General features: G+C 41.2%; 1 protein-coding gene across 1 annotated transcript in view; it reads right to left on the bottom strand.

The window, feature by feature from the left end:
* Positions 1-4,597: 4,597 nt before the first annotated feature.
* CUL2 (cullin 2) overlaps positions 4,598-18,699 on the bottom strand; it is a 178,501-nt gene continuing 164,399 nt past the window's right edge. The window contains exon 21 of the mRNA XM_075316773.1: positions 4,598-4,963. Coding sequence (XP_075172888.1) covers positions 4,832-4,963 — 132 coding nt within the window. The 3' untranslated portion in view covers positions 4,598-4,831. The remainder of the gene's footprint in view (positions 4,964-18,699) is intronic.

Here is an 18,699-nt window from a genome sequence, read left to right as displayed (position 1 = left end):
AGGTTTATTCGGATTTCATGTCAGATAGTGAGAAAAACATGAATATGTGTCTTTTTAGATAGGCATGTCTGTGTGTTGAAACCAGAAGTTTTACATACACTCACAAAAATGTAGGGTTTTTAGTACTTTTTGCACAACTTGCTGTTCTCTAACGAAGAGCTTAATGGCAAAGTTCACAGGTGTTTGATCCATGAATCATCCAATACATTTCGGGTAGCATTGAGAATTGGTATATAGGGTATATACCCATAGGAAACAGGAAATGGGGACAAAACCGCGCTGCCGTATAAAAGCCAGGATCCAGAGGGTTATTCGTCGATATGTTTGACAGCAATTTATCCTTCTTCAGGACAAAGATCACATATCAAATTGTGATTTTTGTTCTGAAGAAGGAGAAATCGCATCGGCCAACAAAATAAAACAAAAACCCCACAAAATTTCAACCCTATTGATCCTGAACATTTACACTGAAGTATGGCTTTGTCCCCATTTTCTGCTTCCTATGGATTACACCATCTTGGGGTGCTGCAGCAGCCATATTATGCTCCATTAACAGTTGTGGCTTGGCACAAATACCCCAGGTGAGCCTCATTGTCCCTGCCACAGACCCTCACTCTCCCCAGATAAGACCCTATTGTGCTTCTTTTGTCTCTCCAGTGCACACCTTTTAGATTTGGTATTTAAACAGTCCTCCTCGTCATGCTATCCACATTTTGACATCATGAACCCAAGACGACATGTAACAGTTGATAAATCAATGGGATCAGCCGAGTCACCATGTAGAGGCCGCAACTCTGTACCCCAGAACCTCAATGAGCTGAGAACCGCCTTTCAAGAAGAGTAAGATGCCACGCCTGCGCAGACAATAACTCCACTTGTGACCAGCAGGAGGCGTCGTTGTCAGCTGTAATTGATGCTCAAGGTGATATGACAAGTTATTGGGACAGTGAAATTTTTGGGGGTATACCCACCACTGTTGTAGGCTCTTCAATAAATTGTTTGCGATTAAGAAATCACCATCACATGCTTCTACCTAAATGCTCTACTTTCACTAACTTTTTACATTCTCCAGAAATTTCACTCAAAAGCCAAATATCCTTAACTTTTTGTGAACAGTGCATCTACACACGTGGTCAAAGTTGTTGGTGGCCCTCGTTTAATGAAAGAAAAACCCACAATGGTCACAGAAATAATGTGAATCTGACAGAAGTAATAATAAATAAAACATCTATGAAAATGAACAAATAAAAGTCAGACATTGCTTTTCAGCTCCCTTAGAAATTAAGAAAAAAATAAAACTCATGAAATCTGCCTGGACAGAAATGGTGGTACCCCTGAAAACCATGTGACAAAAAGGATATGTTAAATCAAGGTGTGTCCACTAATTAGCATCACAGCTGTCTACAATCTTGTAATCAGTCAGTGGGCCTGTATATAGGGCTACAGATACTCACTGTGCTGTTTGGTGACATGGCGTGTACCACACTCAACATGGACCAGAGGAAGCAAAGGAAAGAGTTGTCTCAGGAGATTAAAAAGAAAATTATAGACAAGTGTGTTCAAAGGTAAAGGTTATAAGACCATCTCCAAGCAGATTGATGTTACTGTGACTACAGTTGCACATATTATTCAGAAAGTTAAGATCCATGGGACAATAGCCAACCTCCCTGGGTGTGGCCGAAAGAGGAAAATTGGTGACAAATCAAAGAGACATAATATGAATGGTAACAAAAGAGCCCAGAAAAACCTCGAGATAAAAAGTGAACTTCAAGCTCAAGGAACATCAGTGTCAGATCGCACCATCATTGTCGTTGAACAATGTGAATTTCATGGGAGACTACCAAGGACGCCATTGTTGGAAAAAAAAAACCAAAACAAAGAAAAAAAAAAGCCAGAATGGAATTTGTCAAACTACATGTTGACAAGCCACAAAGCTTCTGCGAGAATGTCCTATGGACAAATGAGACAAACATGGAACTTTTTGGCAAGGCACATCAGCTCTATGTTCACAGACGGAAAAATGAAACATCAAGAAAACAACACTGTCCCTACTGTGAAACATGGAGGAAGCACTGTTATGTCCTGGGGCTGCTTTGCTGCATCTGGCACAAGGTGCCTTGAATCTGTTCAGGGTACAATGAGATCTCAAGACTATCAAGTGATGCTAGAGAGTAATATGCTGCTCAGTGTCAGAAAGCTTGGTCTCAGTCGCAGGTCATGGGTCTTGCAACAGGATAATGACCAAAAACACACAGCTTAAAACAACCAAGAATGGCTAGGAGGAAAATATTGGACTATTTTGAAGTGGCCTTCTATGAGCCCTGACCTAAATCCTATTGAGCATCTTTGGAAAGAGCAGAAACGTGCCATCTGGAAAAGGCAACCTTCAAAACACGAGACAACTGGAGCAGTTTGCTCTTGAGGACTGGCCAAAATACCTGTCGAGATATACAGAAGCCTCATGGACAGTAACAGGAATCGTTTGATTGCAGTGATTGCCTCAAAAGGTTGTGCAACAAAATCTAACATAAAGGCCAGAATCACACTTGCTAGTGCATCGCGTGTAACTCGCGTGAGTCTCTCATGGTAGAACCCGGCATGGCCGCACACTATGCATACAGGAGCGTCTGAGCTGCATAGAGATACATGCAACCGACCCGCTCCTGTCAGGAGAGTGTGCGGCCATGCCGGGTTCTACCATGAGAGACTCACGCGAGTTACACGCGAGGCACTAGCAAGTGTGATTCTGGCCTAAGGAGGAGGGTACCGTCATTTCTGTTCAGGCCTGTTTCATGAGTTATTTTTTTTTAAATTCTGTGGAAGCAGAAAAGCAGCAATGTCTGACTTTTCATAGATTTTTTTTTTTATTACTTCTGTCAGATTCAAGTTACCGTATTTTTCGCATTATAAGACACACTTTAGTTCCCCCAAATTTTCGGGGAAAGTAGGGGGTGCGTCTTATAATCCGAATATACGGATTATATACTGCAGGGCCCAGGGGAAATGGGGGCAGCTTTGGAGCGGTGCTGGGGGCTGAGGCAGGCTGGTGGAAGCTGCAGGTGGCAGTGGGAGATCTCCTGCTCATATAATATGCACTGCTGCTGTCCATCACCGTGGTGCTGAAACCGCACCGCGGTGATGGGCTGGGGGAGCAGCGCATATTATATGTGCCTGCGCCCCCCTTTGATGGCACATGATGCCCCCCCCTGTGTTAGATATGGCCCCCATGCTGCTGCCCATCCTAAAATAAAAAAGCTTTACTTACCTCCTCCAGCGCTGATCTCCCGGTATCTCCCCAGTCTCCCTGCTGCTGCTGTGATCAGGCACGCAGAGATGATGTCACTCTGCTGTGCCGATCACATGACCGCCACCGAGAAGCAGGAAGTGGAGCAGCTCAGCAGCACGGAGAGAGATACCGGGAGGACAACGCTGGAGAAGGTAAGTAAAGAGTTTTTTATTTTACTATGGGCAGCAGCATGGGGGCCATATCAAACACAGGGGGATGTGTGCCATCCATAGGGGGCAATGGGCAGCACAGGGGGCCATGGGCAGCACAGGGGGACATGTGTGTGCCAGCAATAGAAGACGTGTGCCAGCACAGGGAGATGTGTGCTATCAATAGGGGACACGTGGCATCACTGGGGGACACGTGCCAGCTCAAAGGGGGCTATATTCAATATAAGGGGGCCATATCCAGATTAATCGGGCTAATTTTAGGATGGGGGGCTATGAGGGATATGTACCCTATATGATTTGTCAGACGGACACTGGCATTATAAGACGGACCCCATTTAACATTAAAAAAAAAAATCTCTTTTCCTTCACCAAATTTGGGGGTGCGTCTTATAATCAGGCGAGTCTTGTAAAGCAAAAAATACGGTATTTGTGACCATTGTGGGATTTTTTTTTCATTAAATGAGGGGTACCAACAATTTTGACCATGTGTGTATATCGATGGGAGATCTTTAAAAAGGAACAGTATCAGGAAATACTTTTTATTGGAAAATACGCACAGGTGCAGAATTAAAACATTTGTCAATATTTTCTAAGCCCAACCACCACCTGTGTGTGAACAGAGCTTGACAGGGCATCTCCCATTACATCTGCAGGTCAGATTTCAGTGGCCTGATTTTTTTTTTTTTTAATAAAAGCAGTGTTAACTAGTGCAGTACATATATATGAGATTTTTTTCAGTAATCACATACTAGTGACTAGGAGGTAAATCGAAGGACCGGTCCTGGTACCGGGAGGGAATCCTCTTGATACACGGTACATGTCTTTATTTTTTAATCTGACAAGCAGCGATATCATGTTCGTTGTTTTGTACATTTTAAAGTAGATACAATTATTAGGTTATTTTTTTTTTAATATTACAATATTTAATTTCATCCTTAGGTCCTTTAAGATACATAAAAAAAAACAAAAAAAAACAAAATCAGGAAAAAAAAACAACTGCAATCATGTTGAGGAAGGTGAGAGGGAGAAAAATAACCTCAAAACAATTTACCCCAAAAAAAAAAAAAAAAAAAAAAAAAAGATTAAAAAAAACCCAAAAACAAAACAAAAAAACTAAATAAATTCCACATTCCAGAAATACTTCACTCAATCCTTTTAGTAGAGTTGTAAGAAATGTTACAATGGCATGAGCTGGAAATATTTATAGGCATTTTGACTGACGCTCATGATGTGGCACTGGTGATGTTGTAAACAGCAGAAAAACAGGGACTGCCAAGGTGATAAGTATGGAGGCAAAGGCCAGCTTCTTCCAACAGGAACACACCAAACCGTGATGTGATGACTTCCTCTTACACACACCGACGTGATGGTAACATCATGCTACGTAGCTGTATTCATCTGCTGAAGCTTGGCTGCGCTCTATGTACTGCTTGTCTATGAGGACCTCAATACACTTCTTTATCATACTGATGCTAGGGTTAAATCGTGCTCTGGACTGGCTGATGACCTGAGGAAGGACAGAAATAGAGAATTATAGTCACGTTAACAAGAAACATTTCACCATCACTGTAAAAGGAAATCTAGATGAAGTTCATCAAGATCTAGACTTCTCTGCAACTTAAAAGGGAACCTGTCACCACTTTTTCGGCCTATAAGCTGCGGTCACCACCACTGGGCTCTTATATACAGCATTCTAACATGCTGAATATAAGAGCCCAAGCCGCTGTGTAGAACATAAAAAACACTCTATAATACTCACCTAACAGTCGCGCTGCGGTGGTGTTGGGTCAGATGGGAGTCTCTGTTGTCTGGTGCACCGCCTCTTTCGGCCATCTCGGTCTTCCTTCTTCTGTAGCCGGGGTACATGACGCGTCTACGTCATTCACACTCGCCGGCATTGAGGTACTGAGCAGTCGCACTTTGATCTGTCCTGAGCAGGGCAGATCAAAGTATTGTAGTGCGCCTGCGCGGGACCGGCGAGTGTGTCTGACATAGGATGCGTCATGCACACAAGCTTCAGAAGGAGGACGAAGATGGCCGAAAAAGGCGGCGCCGGCACCGGACAATGGAGACACCCATATGGCCCAACTCAAACACAGCACAATTGTTAGGTATTATAAAGTGTTTATGTTCTACATGGCGGTCTGGGCTCATATATAGCATGTTAGAATGCTGTATATAAGAGCCCGGTGGTGGTGGCCGCAGCTTATAGGCCGAAAAAGTGGTGACAGGTTCCTTTTAAAAAGGGGTTGTCCATTACTGGAGAATCCCAGCTTAATCAAAAGAGTATATTCTCCCTTCGTGCAGCAGCGCAGTACGAGCGTTGTTAGCAGCGCTGCTGTTTCCGGAGAGAAACATCAGGCAGACTACTGCAAAAGAGCGGACACTTGTCAGCTGCAGCGTTTACCATCCCAGCAGACTAGATATCCGTTCCTGGACAGTATATTGATGAGTGTTTGTTCATTGGCTGCAGCTGGCACATGACAAGTCGCTTTCCGGGATTACCGGCGCAGACCGCTCTGGAACGGCGCCACTGCCGGAGGCGACTAGACATCGTTTTTATCTTATCTTAATTAGGGTCCGGAATTGTTTAGGCCGGGAATGTTCAGTAATGGACAACTTATTTAAAGGCCATGTATAAGTTCGCACAGAATTTTAAACAATCCAGTTATTAAGAGTATGGAACCCAAAAATAAGCAGCACCAGTGAAATGAACGATCCACTGAAACCCCAGGACTAGTACCCTTTTAGAACTTGACAAACCCAATGTACTCACCGTAAAAATCTGAGCTATAACCATGGTTTGATATAACCACTTTCTGCTGGAGCCGTACACTCCTACATTACATAAAGAGCAAAATCCCACCGTACAGTGACGGCGCTGCGTGCGGATCCTCTATGAATGTGTTAGGTACGGGCTATGGAAATGCAGTTAGTGAATATTTGATGAGGCCGATGCTTTGTTCATGGCGGATTAGAGTGATGGCTTATGTAATGAACTCAGAATGACAGCGTCTCCACAACACATCATAGATAAGTGCCGAGGACATGTCAGAAGGTGGCATCTCATCCAGGTGTAGAAGGATCTGCTGCAGGTCCTTATTTTTTTACCAATTCTAAAATCACTTGAGACCTATAGGGACATTTGTCTCGTACTACAAAGTTGCAAACTAAAATGGATCAGTCACTATGCAGCCCTAAAAGGGTGTCTGAGGATTCAATAAGGGCTGGATGATTTACTCAGTACACACAACATCGTTGGTTCTAAGTGACTTAGGGACAAAATGTAGAATTGGTGGAGGAAAGTTGAACTAGATTGACTTCGGTCTTTTTTCAACCTAAGTAACTATATATTAAATTTAAATCAAGTTAAAAAAAAGTTTTTAAATGTAATCATTTTTTTTCTGAATGTGAACACAGCTCCGCCCCTTTCGGCCATGATGAGATGACACACAGTTAGGGTCACAGAGCTAGGGACCCCAATATAGAGATATGCCTTGACGAGGCTTTGGGGCTCAGTTACATTGATCAATGCGATTGCTAAATATCTCCTTTTTCCTAATATTCATAGCAGGTATGCAATTCATTATTCACATGTTCAAATTAGCAAGTAGCATTTTTCATTGTATATTCCAATATTTTTCCATATGCTTGAGGCATTATACCATTATCTAAGTTTGATGTGCAGCCTTATTCTTATATATAGTATGTATTTTTGGCTTGCACTCATATATATATATATTAGTGCTCACTTCAGTTATCCTATTCAGTTATATGTAGTTTTTTTTCTGAATGTGAACACAGCTCCGCCCCTTTCGGCCATGTTTTTTCCATCTCCTATATAAGAAAGTCCTTAGTTACCCCTCTCCACCCATAGCAGTTTTTAATTGCAATGAGATGACACACAGTTAGGGTCACAGAGCTAGGGACCCCAATATAGAGATATGCCTTGACGAGGCTTTGGGGCTCAGTTACATTGATCAATGCGATTGCTAAATATCTCCTTTTTCCTAATATTCATAGCAGGTATGCAATTCATTATTCACATGTTCAAATTAGCAAGTAGCATTTTTCATTGTATATTCCAATATTTTTCCATATGCTTGAGGCATTATACCATTATCTAAGTTTGATGTGCAGCCTTATTCTTATATATAGTATGTATTTTTGGCTTGCACTCATATATATATATATATATATATATATTAGTGCTCACTTCAGTTATCCTATTCAGTTATATGTAGTTTTTTTTCTGAATGTGAACACAGCTCCGCCCCTTTCGGCCATGTTTTTTCCATCTCCTATATAAGAAAGTCCTTAGTTACCCCTCTCCACCCATAGCAGTTTTTAATTGCAATGAGATGACACACAGTTAGGGTCACAGAGCTAGGGACCCCAATATAGAGATATGCCTTGACGAGGCTTTGGGGCTCAGTTACATTGATCAATGCGATTGCTAAATATCTCCTTTTTCCTAATATTCATAGCAGGTATGCAATTCATTATTCACATGTTCAAATTAGCAAGTAGCATTTTTCATTGTATATTCCAATATTTTTCCATATGCTTGAGGCATTATACCATTATCTAAGTTTGATGTGCAGCCTTATTCTTATATATAGTATGTATTTTTGGCTTGCACTCATATATATATATATTAGTGCTCACTTCAGTTATCCTATTCAGTTATATGTAGTTTTTTTTCTGAATGTGAACACAGCTCCGCCCCTTTCGGCCATGTTTTTTCCATCTCCTATATAAGAAAGTCCTTAAGTTACCCCTCTCCACCCATAGCAGTTTTTAATTGCAATGAGATGACACACAGTTAGGGTCACAGAGCTAGGGACCCCAATATAGAGATATGCCTTGACGAGGCTTTGGGGCTCAGTTACATTGATCAATGCGATTGCTAAATATCTCCTTTTTCCTAATATTCATAGCAGGTATGCAATTCATTATTCACATGTTCAAATTAGCAAGTAGCATTTTTCATTGTATATTCCAATATTTTTCCATATGCTTGAGGCATTATACCATTATCTAAGTTTGATGTGCAGCCTTATTCTTATATATAGTATGTATTTTTGGCTTGCACTCATATATATATATATTAGTGCTCACTTCAGTTATCCTATTCAGTTATATGTAGTTTTTTTTCTGAATGTGAACACAGCTCCGCCCCTTTCGGCCATGTTTTTTCCATCTCCTATATAAGAAAGTCCTTAGTTACCCCTCTCCACCCATAGCAGTTTTTAATTGCAATGAGATGACACACAGTTAGGGTCACAGAGCTAGGGACCCCAATATAGAGATATGCCTTGACGAGGCTTTGGGGCTCAGTTACATTGATCAATGCGATTGCTAAATATCTCCTTTTTCCTAATATTCATAGCAGGTATGCAATTCATTATTCACATGTTCAAATTAGCAAGTAGCATTTTTCATTGTATATTCCAATATTTTTCCATATGCTTGAGGCATTATACCATTATCTAAGTTTGATGTGCAGCCTTATTCTTATATATAGTATGTATTTTTGGCTTGCACTCATATATATATATATTAGTGCTCACTTCAGTTATCCTATTCAGTTATATGTAGTTTTTTTTCTGAATGTGAACACAGCTCCGCCCCTTTCGGCCATGTTTTTTCCATCTCCTATATAAGAAAGTCCTTAGTTACCCCTCTCCACCCATAGCAGTTTTTAATTGCAATGAGATGACACACAGTTAGGGTCACAGAGCTAGGGACCCCAATATAGAGATATGCCTTGACGAGGCTTTGGGGCTCAGTTACATTGATCAATGCGATTGCTAAATATCTCCTTTTTCCTAATATTCATAGCAGGTATGCAATTCATTATTCACATGTTCAAATTAGCAAGTAGCATTTTTCATTGTATATTCCAATATTTTTCCATATGCTTGAGGCATTATACCATTATCTAAGTTTGATGTGCAGCCTTATTCTTATATATAGTATGTATTTTTGGCTTGCACTCATATATATATATATTAGTGCTCACTTCAGTTATCCTATTCAGTTACTATAGGGACATTTGTCTCGTACTACAAAGTTGCAAACTAAAATGGATCAGTCACTATGCAGCCCTAAAAGGGTGTCTGAGGATTCAATAAGGGCTGGATGATTTACTCAGTACACACAACATCGTTGGTTCTAAGTGACTTAGGGACAAAATGTAGAATTGGTGGAGGAAAGTTGAACTAGATTGACTTCGGTCTTTTTTCAACCTAAGTAACTATATATTAAATTTAAATCAAGTTAAAAAAAAGTTTTTAAATGTAATCATTAAAGAAAGAAAAAAGTTTTGATATTGAACATCCACCCAATATTATGAATGCTATTGTAATAATCCGCTTCTAGTATACCATTCTTATTGGCTAGTCAACTGCCACAATGTACAAGATGATCTGTGGGGTGGGACTGATCTACTGAGCATGTGTGACCACTGGAACCTGACATGAGGTAGATGGTCAAGGGTGCGTCATCACAAGCATTAACAGTAGTATCAATATATGGAAGCTTTTTCCTTTAATAAATATGTTTTGATTGATATATGGCAGCTAGTGATAAGCGAGCAGTACCGTGCTCAGGTGCTTGGTACTCATAACGAGTAGTTAGATGCTCGTATGGGCGCAACTCAAGTACCCAGTATAATGGAATACATGGGGAACGTAAGCAGGTTTATGGAAGGTTTATGGAAGATTTCTGGAAAAATGCTAGAGTTCCCCATTGACTTCCAATATACTCAATACTCGAGTCGCGCACATCCAGGCATCCAACTGCTCTTAACAAGTAACAAGCACCCGAGCACGCTACTGCTTGCTCATTACGAATGGAAGCCCATCTATTACCGCTGAGAGCTATTGGGGTAGCACTTCCCTCATGACTACAATGGAATCATAACTAAGTCTGACGCACTCTATTGTTACCATCAAACAAAACTACAATCTTCAGCTGCAAAAATCACAGGAGAAATAAAGCATTATGCCGTAACCACTGGAGTAAATGCCTATGCGAAATCTGCTCTGGCTAATAGACGAGGGTACTGAATAGTAGACCCCTCTGATACGAAGAATTTAAAATAACCATATTTGAATATAGATCATTTAAAACAAAACAAAAACATTCAAAAGTCTTGTCAGTGGTGTGTCCTGACAGTAGGGGTGACCAGTGTAACGAGAAACACGCTTCCACCTATGAGACACTACACCATCCCCCCGCCTCCGGATTTAGCTATTTCTTGTGAAAAATAAAAACCCATCTTGGCTAAAACAATACAGACTGACAGATCACGTTAGAGCTGCTGATTGTCTATGCTGAAGTCTTTGGAGATAGTGATAGACACAATGTATTTCACCTCCCTAGTAAGTGTGCCTCACTCCGGTGCTGAATTCACAGCTACACTACTCAGTACTGGTCTAATGTCCTCCACACTCCTGGGGCTTATGAACATGTCCAACATAGATATAAGTGAGCAGGAATAACGGTGCGCTGTGCATAGGAGACATCATTAGAGCTCTCCACTCACTAGCTCAGAGCCAACTAAAAATTAAAAGACAGACAGCAATTGGGGAAAACTGGACAAAAATGCTGACTACAAGTCACCTGAACCAACTGCTAAATGTTAAATGGGTTGTCTGGGTTAAAACAAAAGTTTTCCAGAGGCATGGAACTGTAAAAAAATAAAATAAGCCAGATGATACTCACCTACTGGCATCCACTTAGATCCTGCGCAGGCTGCTCTTGGTGATGTGAATGGACACAAAGATATAAGCGTTCCACTAGCAGCAATGGCAGTAGTTGACTTAAAGTGGTTTTCTATTACTCTGACAACCCCTTCTCAATCCTCATAAAATAAAGCTTCTACTCATCTCTGATGCAAGCACCATTCCAGTGGTGTTGGCATTGGTGCTCCCAGGGCTTGCATGACATTAGGTCAAGTGATCCCTGCGGCCAATCCACTCTGACTTCCCTCTCCTATGGATGTAAATAACATCTAAAGGAAGTGATCGAGAAGCCTGACTCCGTATGTCTGGCCGCTGATTGACTGCAGATGGCTGTTGATTGGCTGCAGGGATTGCGTGACAATGTCACATGAACCCTGGAAGAGCAATGCCAACATCGCTGGAATAGTGCCGGCAGCGGAAGACAGTACAAGTGTTATTTTGCTAAGAGCAAAAACAGAGATTGAGAAGGTGTTGTCCAACTAGGTTTTATGATTATGAAATACTCAAGTCACTTGACTGCTACAAATTACAGGACGCAACAGTCAACAATGACTTCTCTTCCGGTGTCAGCGCAGACCACGAAGCAACCTGTGCTAGATCTAGGTGGGTACTGGTAGGTGATTACCATCTATATGATCATTAATAGGTTTTCTCTTTGCTCGGGGCACCTCTAATTTATTTATAGTTTTCCAGGTGAAATAAAAGAGGAACAGACCTGGGCAACATTTGATAAGTCGCTACAGAAATGGTCCATGGAGAATACAGACATCTGCTACAACTAATATGCTTGGAGATATGACAGGTCCTAGTCATGGAACTGACAGAAGCGGACAAGATTAGTTTTAGTAGAAAAAAAAAAAAAAGCTCCATATGCAGAAAAATAAAATCTAAAAGCAAATGACTAAAGTCTGGGAAGGAGCCAATAAGTGGGATATTTATTCCTTGATCTGCATTTCATCTGCATCAGCACATGCAAATATTACCAGCACCCACTTACCAGTGTGTCTGCAATCTGTGATAAGGTATGATGGAAGGAAAATGTAAATGGCAGGGAAGTGAGCGCTGATTATACAGGGTGTAGCCATGCAAGAAGTGAAAACCAGAAATGTACGGACACACCGCCAAGGACGGAGAAGACAGCCAAGCGATGTAATGTGCAAATGGTAACATCTCGCTGAATACAGCAGTCAATCACTCTCGCTGCCCTTGGTGGCGAGGACGTCCTTCTGTATTGTACAGCGTATGATGCCATCATTATCTCTCCTCCTCAAAAAACTCCCTTCTTAATATATCAATGAGTCAAAGGCTTCAGTTATGATGTTTTGTCATTTTTTTTGTACATATTAATAAAATTGTCATACTAACCACACTGTGTATATACAATAATTATTGCAGATGTCTATACAAGTCGCAGGTGTGCCATATTGGACTACTAGGTGGCCCATGGTTATGATAGGACATGTGACAGTAATACAGTATACCACAAAAGTGAGTACACCCCTCACATTTGTGTAAATATATTATATCTTTTTATGGTACAACACTGTAGATATTGCACAAATGCAATGTACAGCAGTCAGTGTGCCGCTTGCATAACAGTGCAAATGTGGTGCCTCTAAAAAACGCAATACAGCCATTAAGGTTTACACCGCTAGCAACAAAAGTGAGTACACCCCTAAGTGAAAATGGACAAATCGTGCCCAACTAGTCATTTTTGTTCTCCAGTGTCATGTGGCTCATTAGTGTTACAAGGTCTCAGGTGTGAAAGGGAAGCAGGTGTTACATTTGGTGTTCTCTCTCACACACACCCGCTCATACTGGTCACTAGAAGTTCAACATGGCTCCTCATGGCAAAGGATTCTGAGGATCTGAAAAAAAAGAATTGTTGCTCTATATAAAGATGGCCTAGGCTGTATATAGATTGCTACCACTCTGAAACTGAGCTGCAGCACGGTGGCCAATACCATACAGTGGTATAACAAGCCAGGATCCCCTCAGAAGAGGCCTCATTATGGCTGAAGAAGTTGAGTGCACGTGCTCGTCGTCATATCCAGACACATTTGCTTATATGTCATTCATTGTGCGTTAAAATTGACCTGGCAATACGTTTCTCCAGATCAGTACAATTATGATGATACCATTTTTTTCACCAATTAAATAAAAATATTTCAGAAAAAAAAAAAAATTTGCTTGGGTCACCATGTTCCAAGACTCCATAAGGATTCCATTTTTCAGTCCTTGAGCTGAAGTTTTTATTTATATTATTTCTATTATGCCATTTATCAAGTTAATTTTTTTTATATTTTGATAGACCCACCTTTTACGGACGTGGAGATACCGTGTGTTTGTATATTGTTTTTAACTTTTTATTGTATTGGTTATTACTCAGAGACTTGAGCTTGTGATTGTACTACAATATATAGTAAGGCTCTGTCTCGTATCAACACAAACCACAGGCATCGTGTTATGCAGTGGGAAGTAAGGTGGGGTGGGCACAATGGGCACTAGGAACGGTGCACCCCAAAACAGAGCCCTATAAATGCTGCTGTCAGATATTTAAGACAGCATTTAACCCCTTCACGACCAATGACTGATATATCAGTCATGGATCGTGTGAGGTTAATCCCCGCCCCCGGCCGTGGCGATCCGCGCACATATCAGCTGTTTTCAACAGCTGACATGTGTACCTGCATGTTAAGAGTGGAATCGCTTTCCACCTGCAACTTTTAACCCCTTACATCTCGCTGCCAAAGTCTGGCAGTAAGATGTATATGCGCGCGGCCATTACTTTCACTTACCGCCATCCACACTGGAAGTCATGTGCGTGATCACATGACTTTCGATGGTTGCCATGGTAGTACAGGGTCATGTGATGACACCTGTAGCTAGCATGAGTCACTTTCTCTCAGTGCCGTCATAGTGCAAACACGGAGAGTAAAGCACCATATCTGCAGTTCTCGGCTCTGTAGCTGAGATCTGCAGATAGGGCAGAGCGATCGGATTGCTGATCGCTATAGCCCCCTAGGGAAACTAGTAAAAATTAAAAAAAAAAAAAAAAAAAAAAGTTTAACCCCCCCACCCCAAAAAAAAACCTAAAAAGTTCAAATCACCCCCCCTTTTGTCCCATTGAAAATTAAAGGGTTAAAAAAAGATAAAATACACATATTTGGTATTGCCGAGTTTAGAAACGCCCGATCAAACTGTAACATCAATTAATCTGATCAGTAAACTGCGTAGCGGCAACAAAATGCCAAAATTAAGTTTTTTGGTTGCAGCAAGTTTTGCGCAAAATGCAATAACAGGCGATCAAAATGTAGCATCTGCGCAGAAATGGTACCATTAGAAACGTCATCTCGAGACGCAAAAAATAAGCAGTCACTGAGCCATAGGTCCAGAAAAATGAGAACGCTACGGGTTTCAGAAAATGGCGCCAAACGTGCACCACTTTTATTGGACAAACTTGTGAATTTTTTTTAACCCCTTAGATACAAGTAAACCTATACATGTTTGGTGTCTACAAACTCGCACTGACCTCAGGCATAACAATGACATCAGTTTTACCATATAGTGAACACTGTGAATAAAATATCCGAAAAACTATTGTGCGATCACACTTTTTTTGCAGTTGTTCCACACTTGGGAATTTTTTTGCTGTTTTCCAGTACACTATATGGTAAAACGTATGGTTTCATTTAAAAGTACAACTCGTCCCGCAAAAAACAAGCCCTCATATGGCAAGATTGATGGAAAAATAAAAAAAAACTTATGGCTGAAGGGGTTAAGGACCCAGCTCTAAATGATTCTGCATGTTAACAATGCCATACGGCCAATGAAAGAAAAACCATCCAGAGATCACCACCTGGCTCCATTGTACTTGATTCAAGTTTCATTTGATTGTGCACATATTCAGTAGGTTATTAAGGCTTTCATGCCCACTGGTACGCGAGGTACAAGATAATCTAGGATAGACAATATGGAGGGGATACCTTCTAGTATTTCATCAAAGAATAAATAGGAATAGAATAAATCTAAAAAGAGTAATGACCATGGACAAGGTGTGGGAGCATTTAAGCGATCGACCCTTTTAGATGACAATCTCCTGTGTGACCCGCCACTTTTCCTTTTCTGAGATTTCTTTTTTATTTTACCATCTACATAGTCGAAGGCGGACACATTTCTTCTGATAAGGGTTGTAGTTTAGAATTACATTCGTTTTACCATAATATTGTTCTGGATAATGGGAAATAGCAAATCAGGTGAAATTATGGGGGGGGGGGATATTATTAATAATAATATATAATAATATATATATGTATGTATGTATGTAAATAAATATATATATATATACACACACACACATTATATATTTATATACACACACACACACACACACACACACACACACACACACACACACACACACATATATATACATACATATATACACACACACACACACACACACACATATATATACACATACACAGTCATGGCCAAAAGTTTTGAGAAGGCTACAAATATTAATTTTTACAAAGTCTACTGCTTAAGTTTTTCTGATAGCAATTTGCATATACTCCAGAATGTCATAAAGAGTGATCAGCTTAACAGCAATTACTTGCAAAGTCAATATTGGCTAAGAAAATGAACTTTAACCCCCAAAACACATTTCAACATCATTGCATTCCTGCCTTAAAAGGAGCAGCTAACATTGTTTTAGTGATTGTTCCATTAGCACAGGTGTGGGTGTTGATGAGGACAGGGCTGGCGATCAATCAGTGATGATTAAGTAAGAATGACACCACTGGACACTTTAAAAGGAGGCTGGTGCTTGGCATCATTGTTTCTCTTCAGTTAACCATGGTTATCTCTAAAGAAACACGTGCAGCCATCATTGCTGTGCACAAAAATGGCCTAACAGGGAAGAGTATCGCAGCTACAAAGATTGCACCTCAGTCAACAATCTATCGCATCATCAAGAACTTCAAGGAGAGAGCTTCCATTGTTGCCAAAAAGGCTCCAGGGCGCCCAAGAAGGACCAGCAAACGCCAGGACCGTATCTTAAAACTGTTTCAGCTGCGGGATCAGAGTACCAGCAGTGCCGAGCTAGCTCAGCAATGGCAGCAGGCTGGTGTGAGTGCTTCTGCACGCACTGTGAGGCGGAGACTGCTTGAGCAAGGCCTGGTTTCAAGGAGGGCAGCAAAGAAGCCACTTCTCTCCAGAAAAAACATCAGGGACTGACTGATATTCTGCAAAAGGTACAGGGAGTGGACTGCTGAGGACTGGGGTAAAGTCATTTTCTCAGATGAATCCCCTTTTCGATTGTTTGGGACATCTGGAAAACAGCTTATTAGGAGAAGAAGAGGTGAGCGCTACCACCAGTCTTGTCTCATGCCAACTGTTAAGCATCCTGAAACCATTCATGTGTGGGGTTGCTTCTCAGCCAAGGGAATCGGCTCACTCACAGTCTTGCCTAAAAACACAGCCATGAATAAAGAATGGTACCAGAATGTCCTCCAAGAGCAACTTCTCCCAACTGTCCAAGAGCAGTTTGGCGCCCAACAATGCCTTTTCCAGCATGATGGAGCACCTTGCCATAAAGCAAAGGTGATCACTAAATGGCTCATGGAACAAAACAGAGATTTTGGGTCCATGGCCAGGAAACTCCCCAGATCTTAATCCCATTGAGAACTTGTGGGCAATCATCAAGAGACGGGTGGACAAACAAAAACCAACAAATTCTGGCAAAATGCAAGCATTGCTTATGCAAGAATGGACAGCTATCGGTCAGGATTTGATCCAGAAGTTGATTGAGAGCATGCCAGGGAGAATTGCAGAGGTCCTGAAGAAGAAGGGTCAACACTGCAAATACTGACTTGCTGCATTAACGCATTCTGTCAATAGAACCTTTTGGTACTTATATGATTGCAATTATATTTCCGTATGTGATCTAAACAACATACACCCATTTCTACAGAATGGAAGCGATTAGAGCACTAAAGGTATGATTTTTACAGGAGGTATATTTCCTACATAGCTACGTACTTAGTTTTTACTGTACGTTTGATTTGACAGACTCTTTAAATGGTTAAAAATCAGTAACTAGAGCTAGCTGGAGATGCTGCAGTTACAGGCAGATTCAGGCAGTGCAACACAGCTGGCATCTGCCCGGTATAGAGCAGGATCTGCCCCTGAAACTGTCCAATACACGTGCAATCTATGTGTGATGTATGGTTATGTCAGGGTGTGCGAAAGGTTACTGGGTAAATCTGTGGATCTCCCTGGTTCTGGCCTCTGATCTTACCATGGAAATCCACTGCAGGGTAAATGTAAAATGACATGGTGTACACACAGGTGAATTCCTAAGACCGCCATAACGGAAACTGACTGTACAGATTGGTTCTCCATTCTGATTCCTATAAGGGGCGTCACAAGTGGAGTATCAGTCCCACACATGAGCTGACAGAACACATGGACTTAGGCTATTTGTGCGGTTTACAGTAAAACGTAGGAGCCAACCTAGATTTTTGCAATAATCTATGCAAATTTCTGGAGTAAATTATGGTAAATCTGTCAGACTTGGTAGATCCCTCACAATAAGGCACCCCAGTTTTTTAATTTAGGATTAATTTCAAAATGCATAAACAAAAAAGTAAGTTCCCCAAAGGTTTTTCACCTTAAGGTAGAAAACGGGCTTTCAATGATAATTGTATACTGTAGTAAAAGTGTAATTGTAAGACTAGTCCTGAAGCTAGCAGAGTCACAGGACAGGATGGGAGCCGGCTCTACCTAGAATAGGAAATAGGCACGACATTCAATTATTCTCCACAATTATAGACAACCGCTCCGCTACCATCACATCAATGCAAACACAGTAGCGGGTCTGTGGTATAATGAGAGCCTCATGTCATCACAAGTGGAAAACCAGGTTATGTTAAATCTTATCTCTGCAGAAATTGGGTTCAGGACATGTTTTTCACTTTGTTTTTTTTCTCCATCTTACAATGTGCAACTCTCATCGAGGTCATCTCCACGACTCCACACAGGCAGATGTCAGGATTCGGACATAACATACTTGTTGGTACCATTGCCATTTACATTCTTCAATGCTGGCTGCAAATTTACACCTGTGCATTTAGGTAGCAGCTATGGGTTTGCACAGGAAAGTTGATAAATACTCGTATGAGTCCATATCCCATTATTACTCATTGGGGTCAGGATCGCATGGAGCAATGACTTGCACTTGGCTCTCTCAGGCCGTCCCATTGGGTATGAACAAAGCAGTAGTCGTGTTGAACAAAATCAACGGTCATCAAAAACAAAACTTAAGGGGCCTGGGGCTCCCCCCCCCTTGTCATAAGTAATGCGTGTCCTGGTGATAAAACAGTGGACAAGTTTCAACACGGCACTTTCTTATAAAACTGTCATTGGCTAAAAGTGCTGAATTGACCCTGTCCATGCTTTACACTGCAGCTGTTTCTTCTAATAGGTGAGC

This window comes from Anomaloglossus baeobatrachus, chromosome 6, assembly GCF_048569485.1.
Source record: "Anomaloglossus baeobatrachus isolate aAnoBae1 chromosome 6, aAnoBae1.hap1, whole genome shotgun sequence".
Classification (NCBI taxonomy): domain Eukaryota; kingdom Metazoa; phylum Chordata; class Amphibia; order Anura; family Aromobatidae; genus Anomaloglossus; species Anomaloglossus baeobatrachus.
Note: the sequence above shows the minus strand (reverse complement) of the source record. Positions and strands in the feature narration are given on the sequence as shown.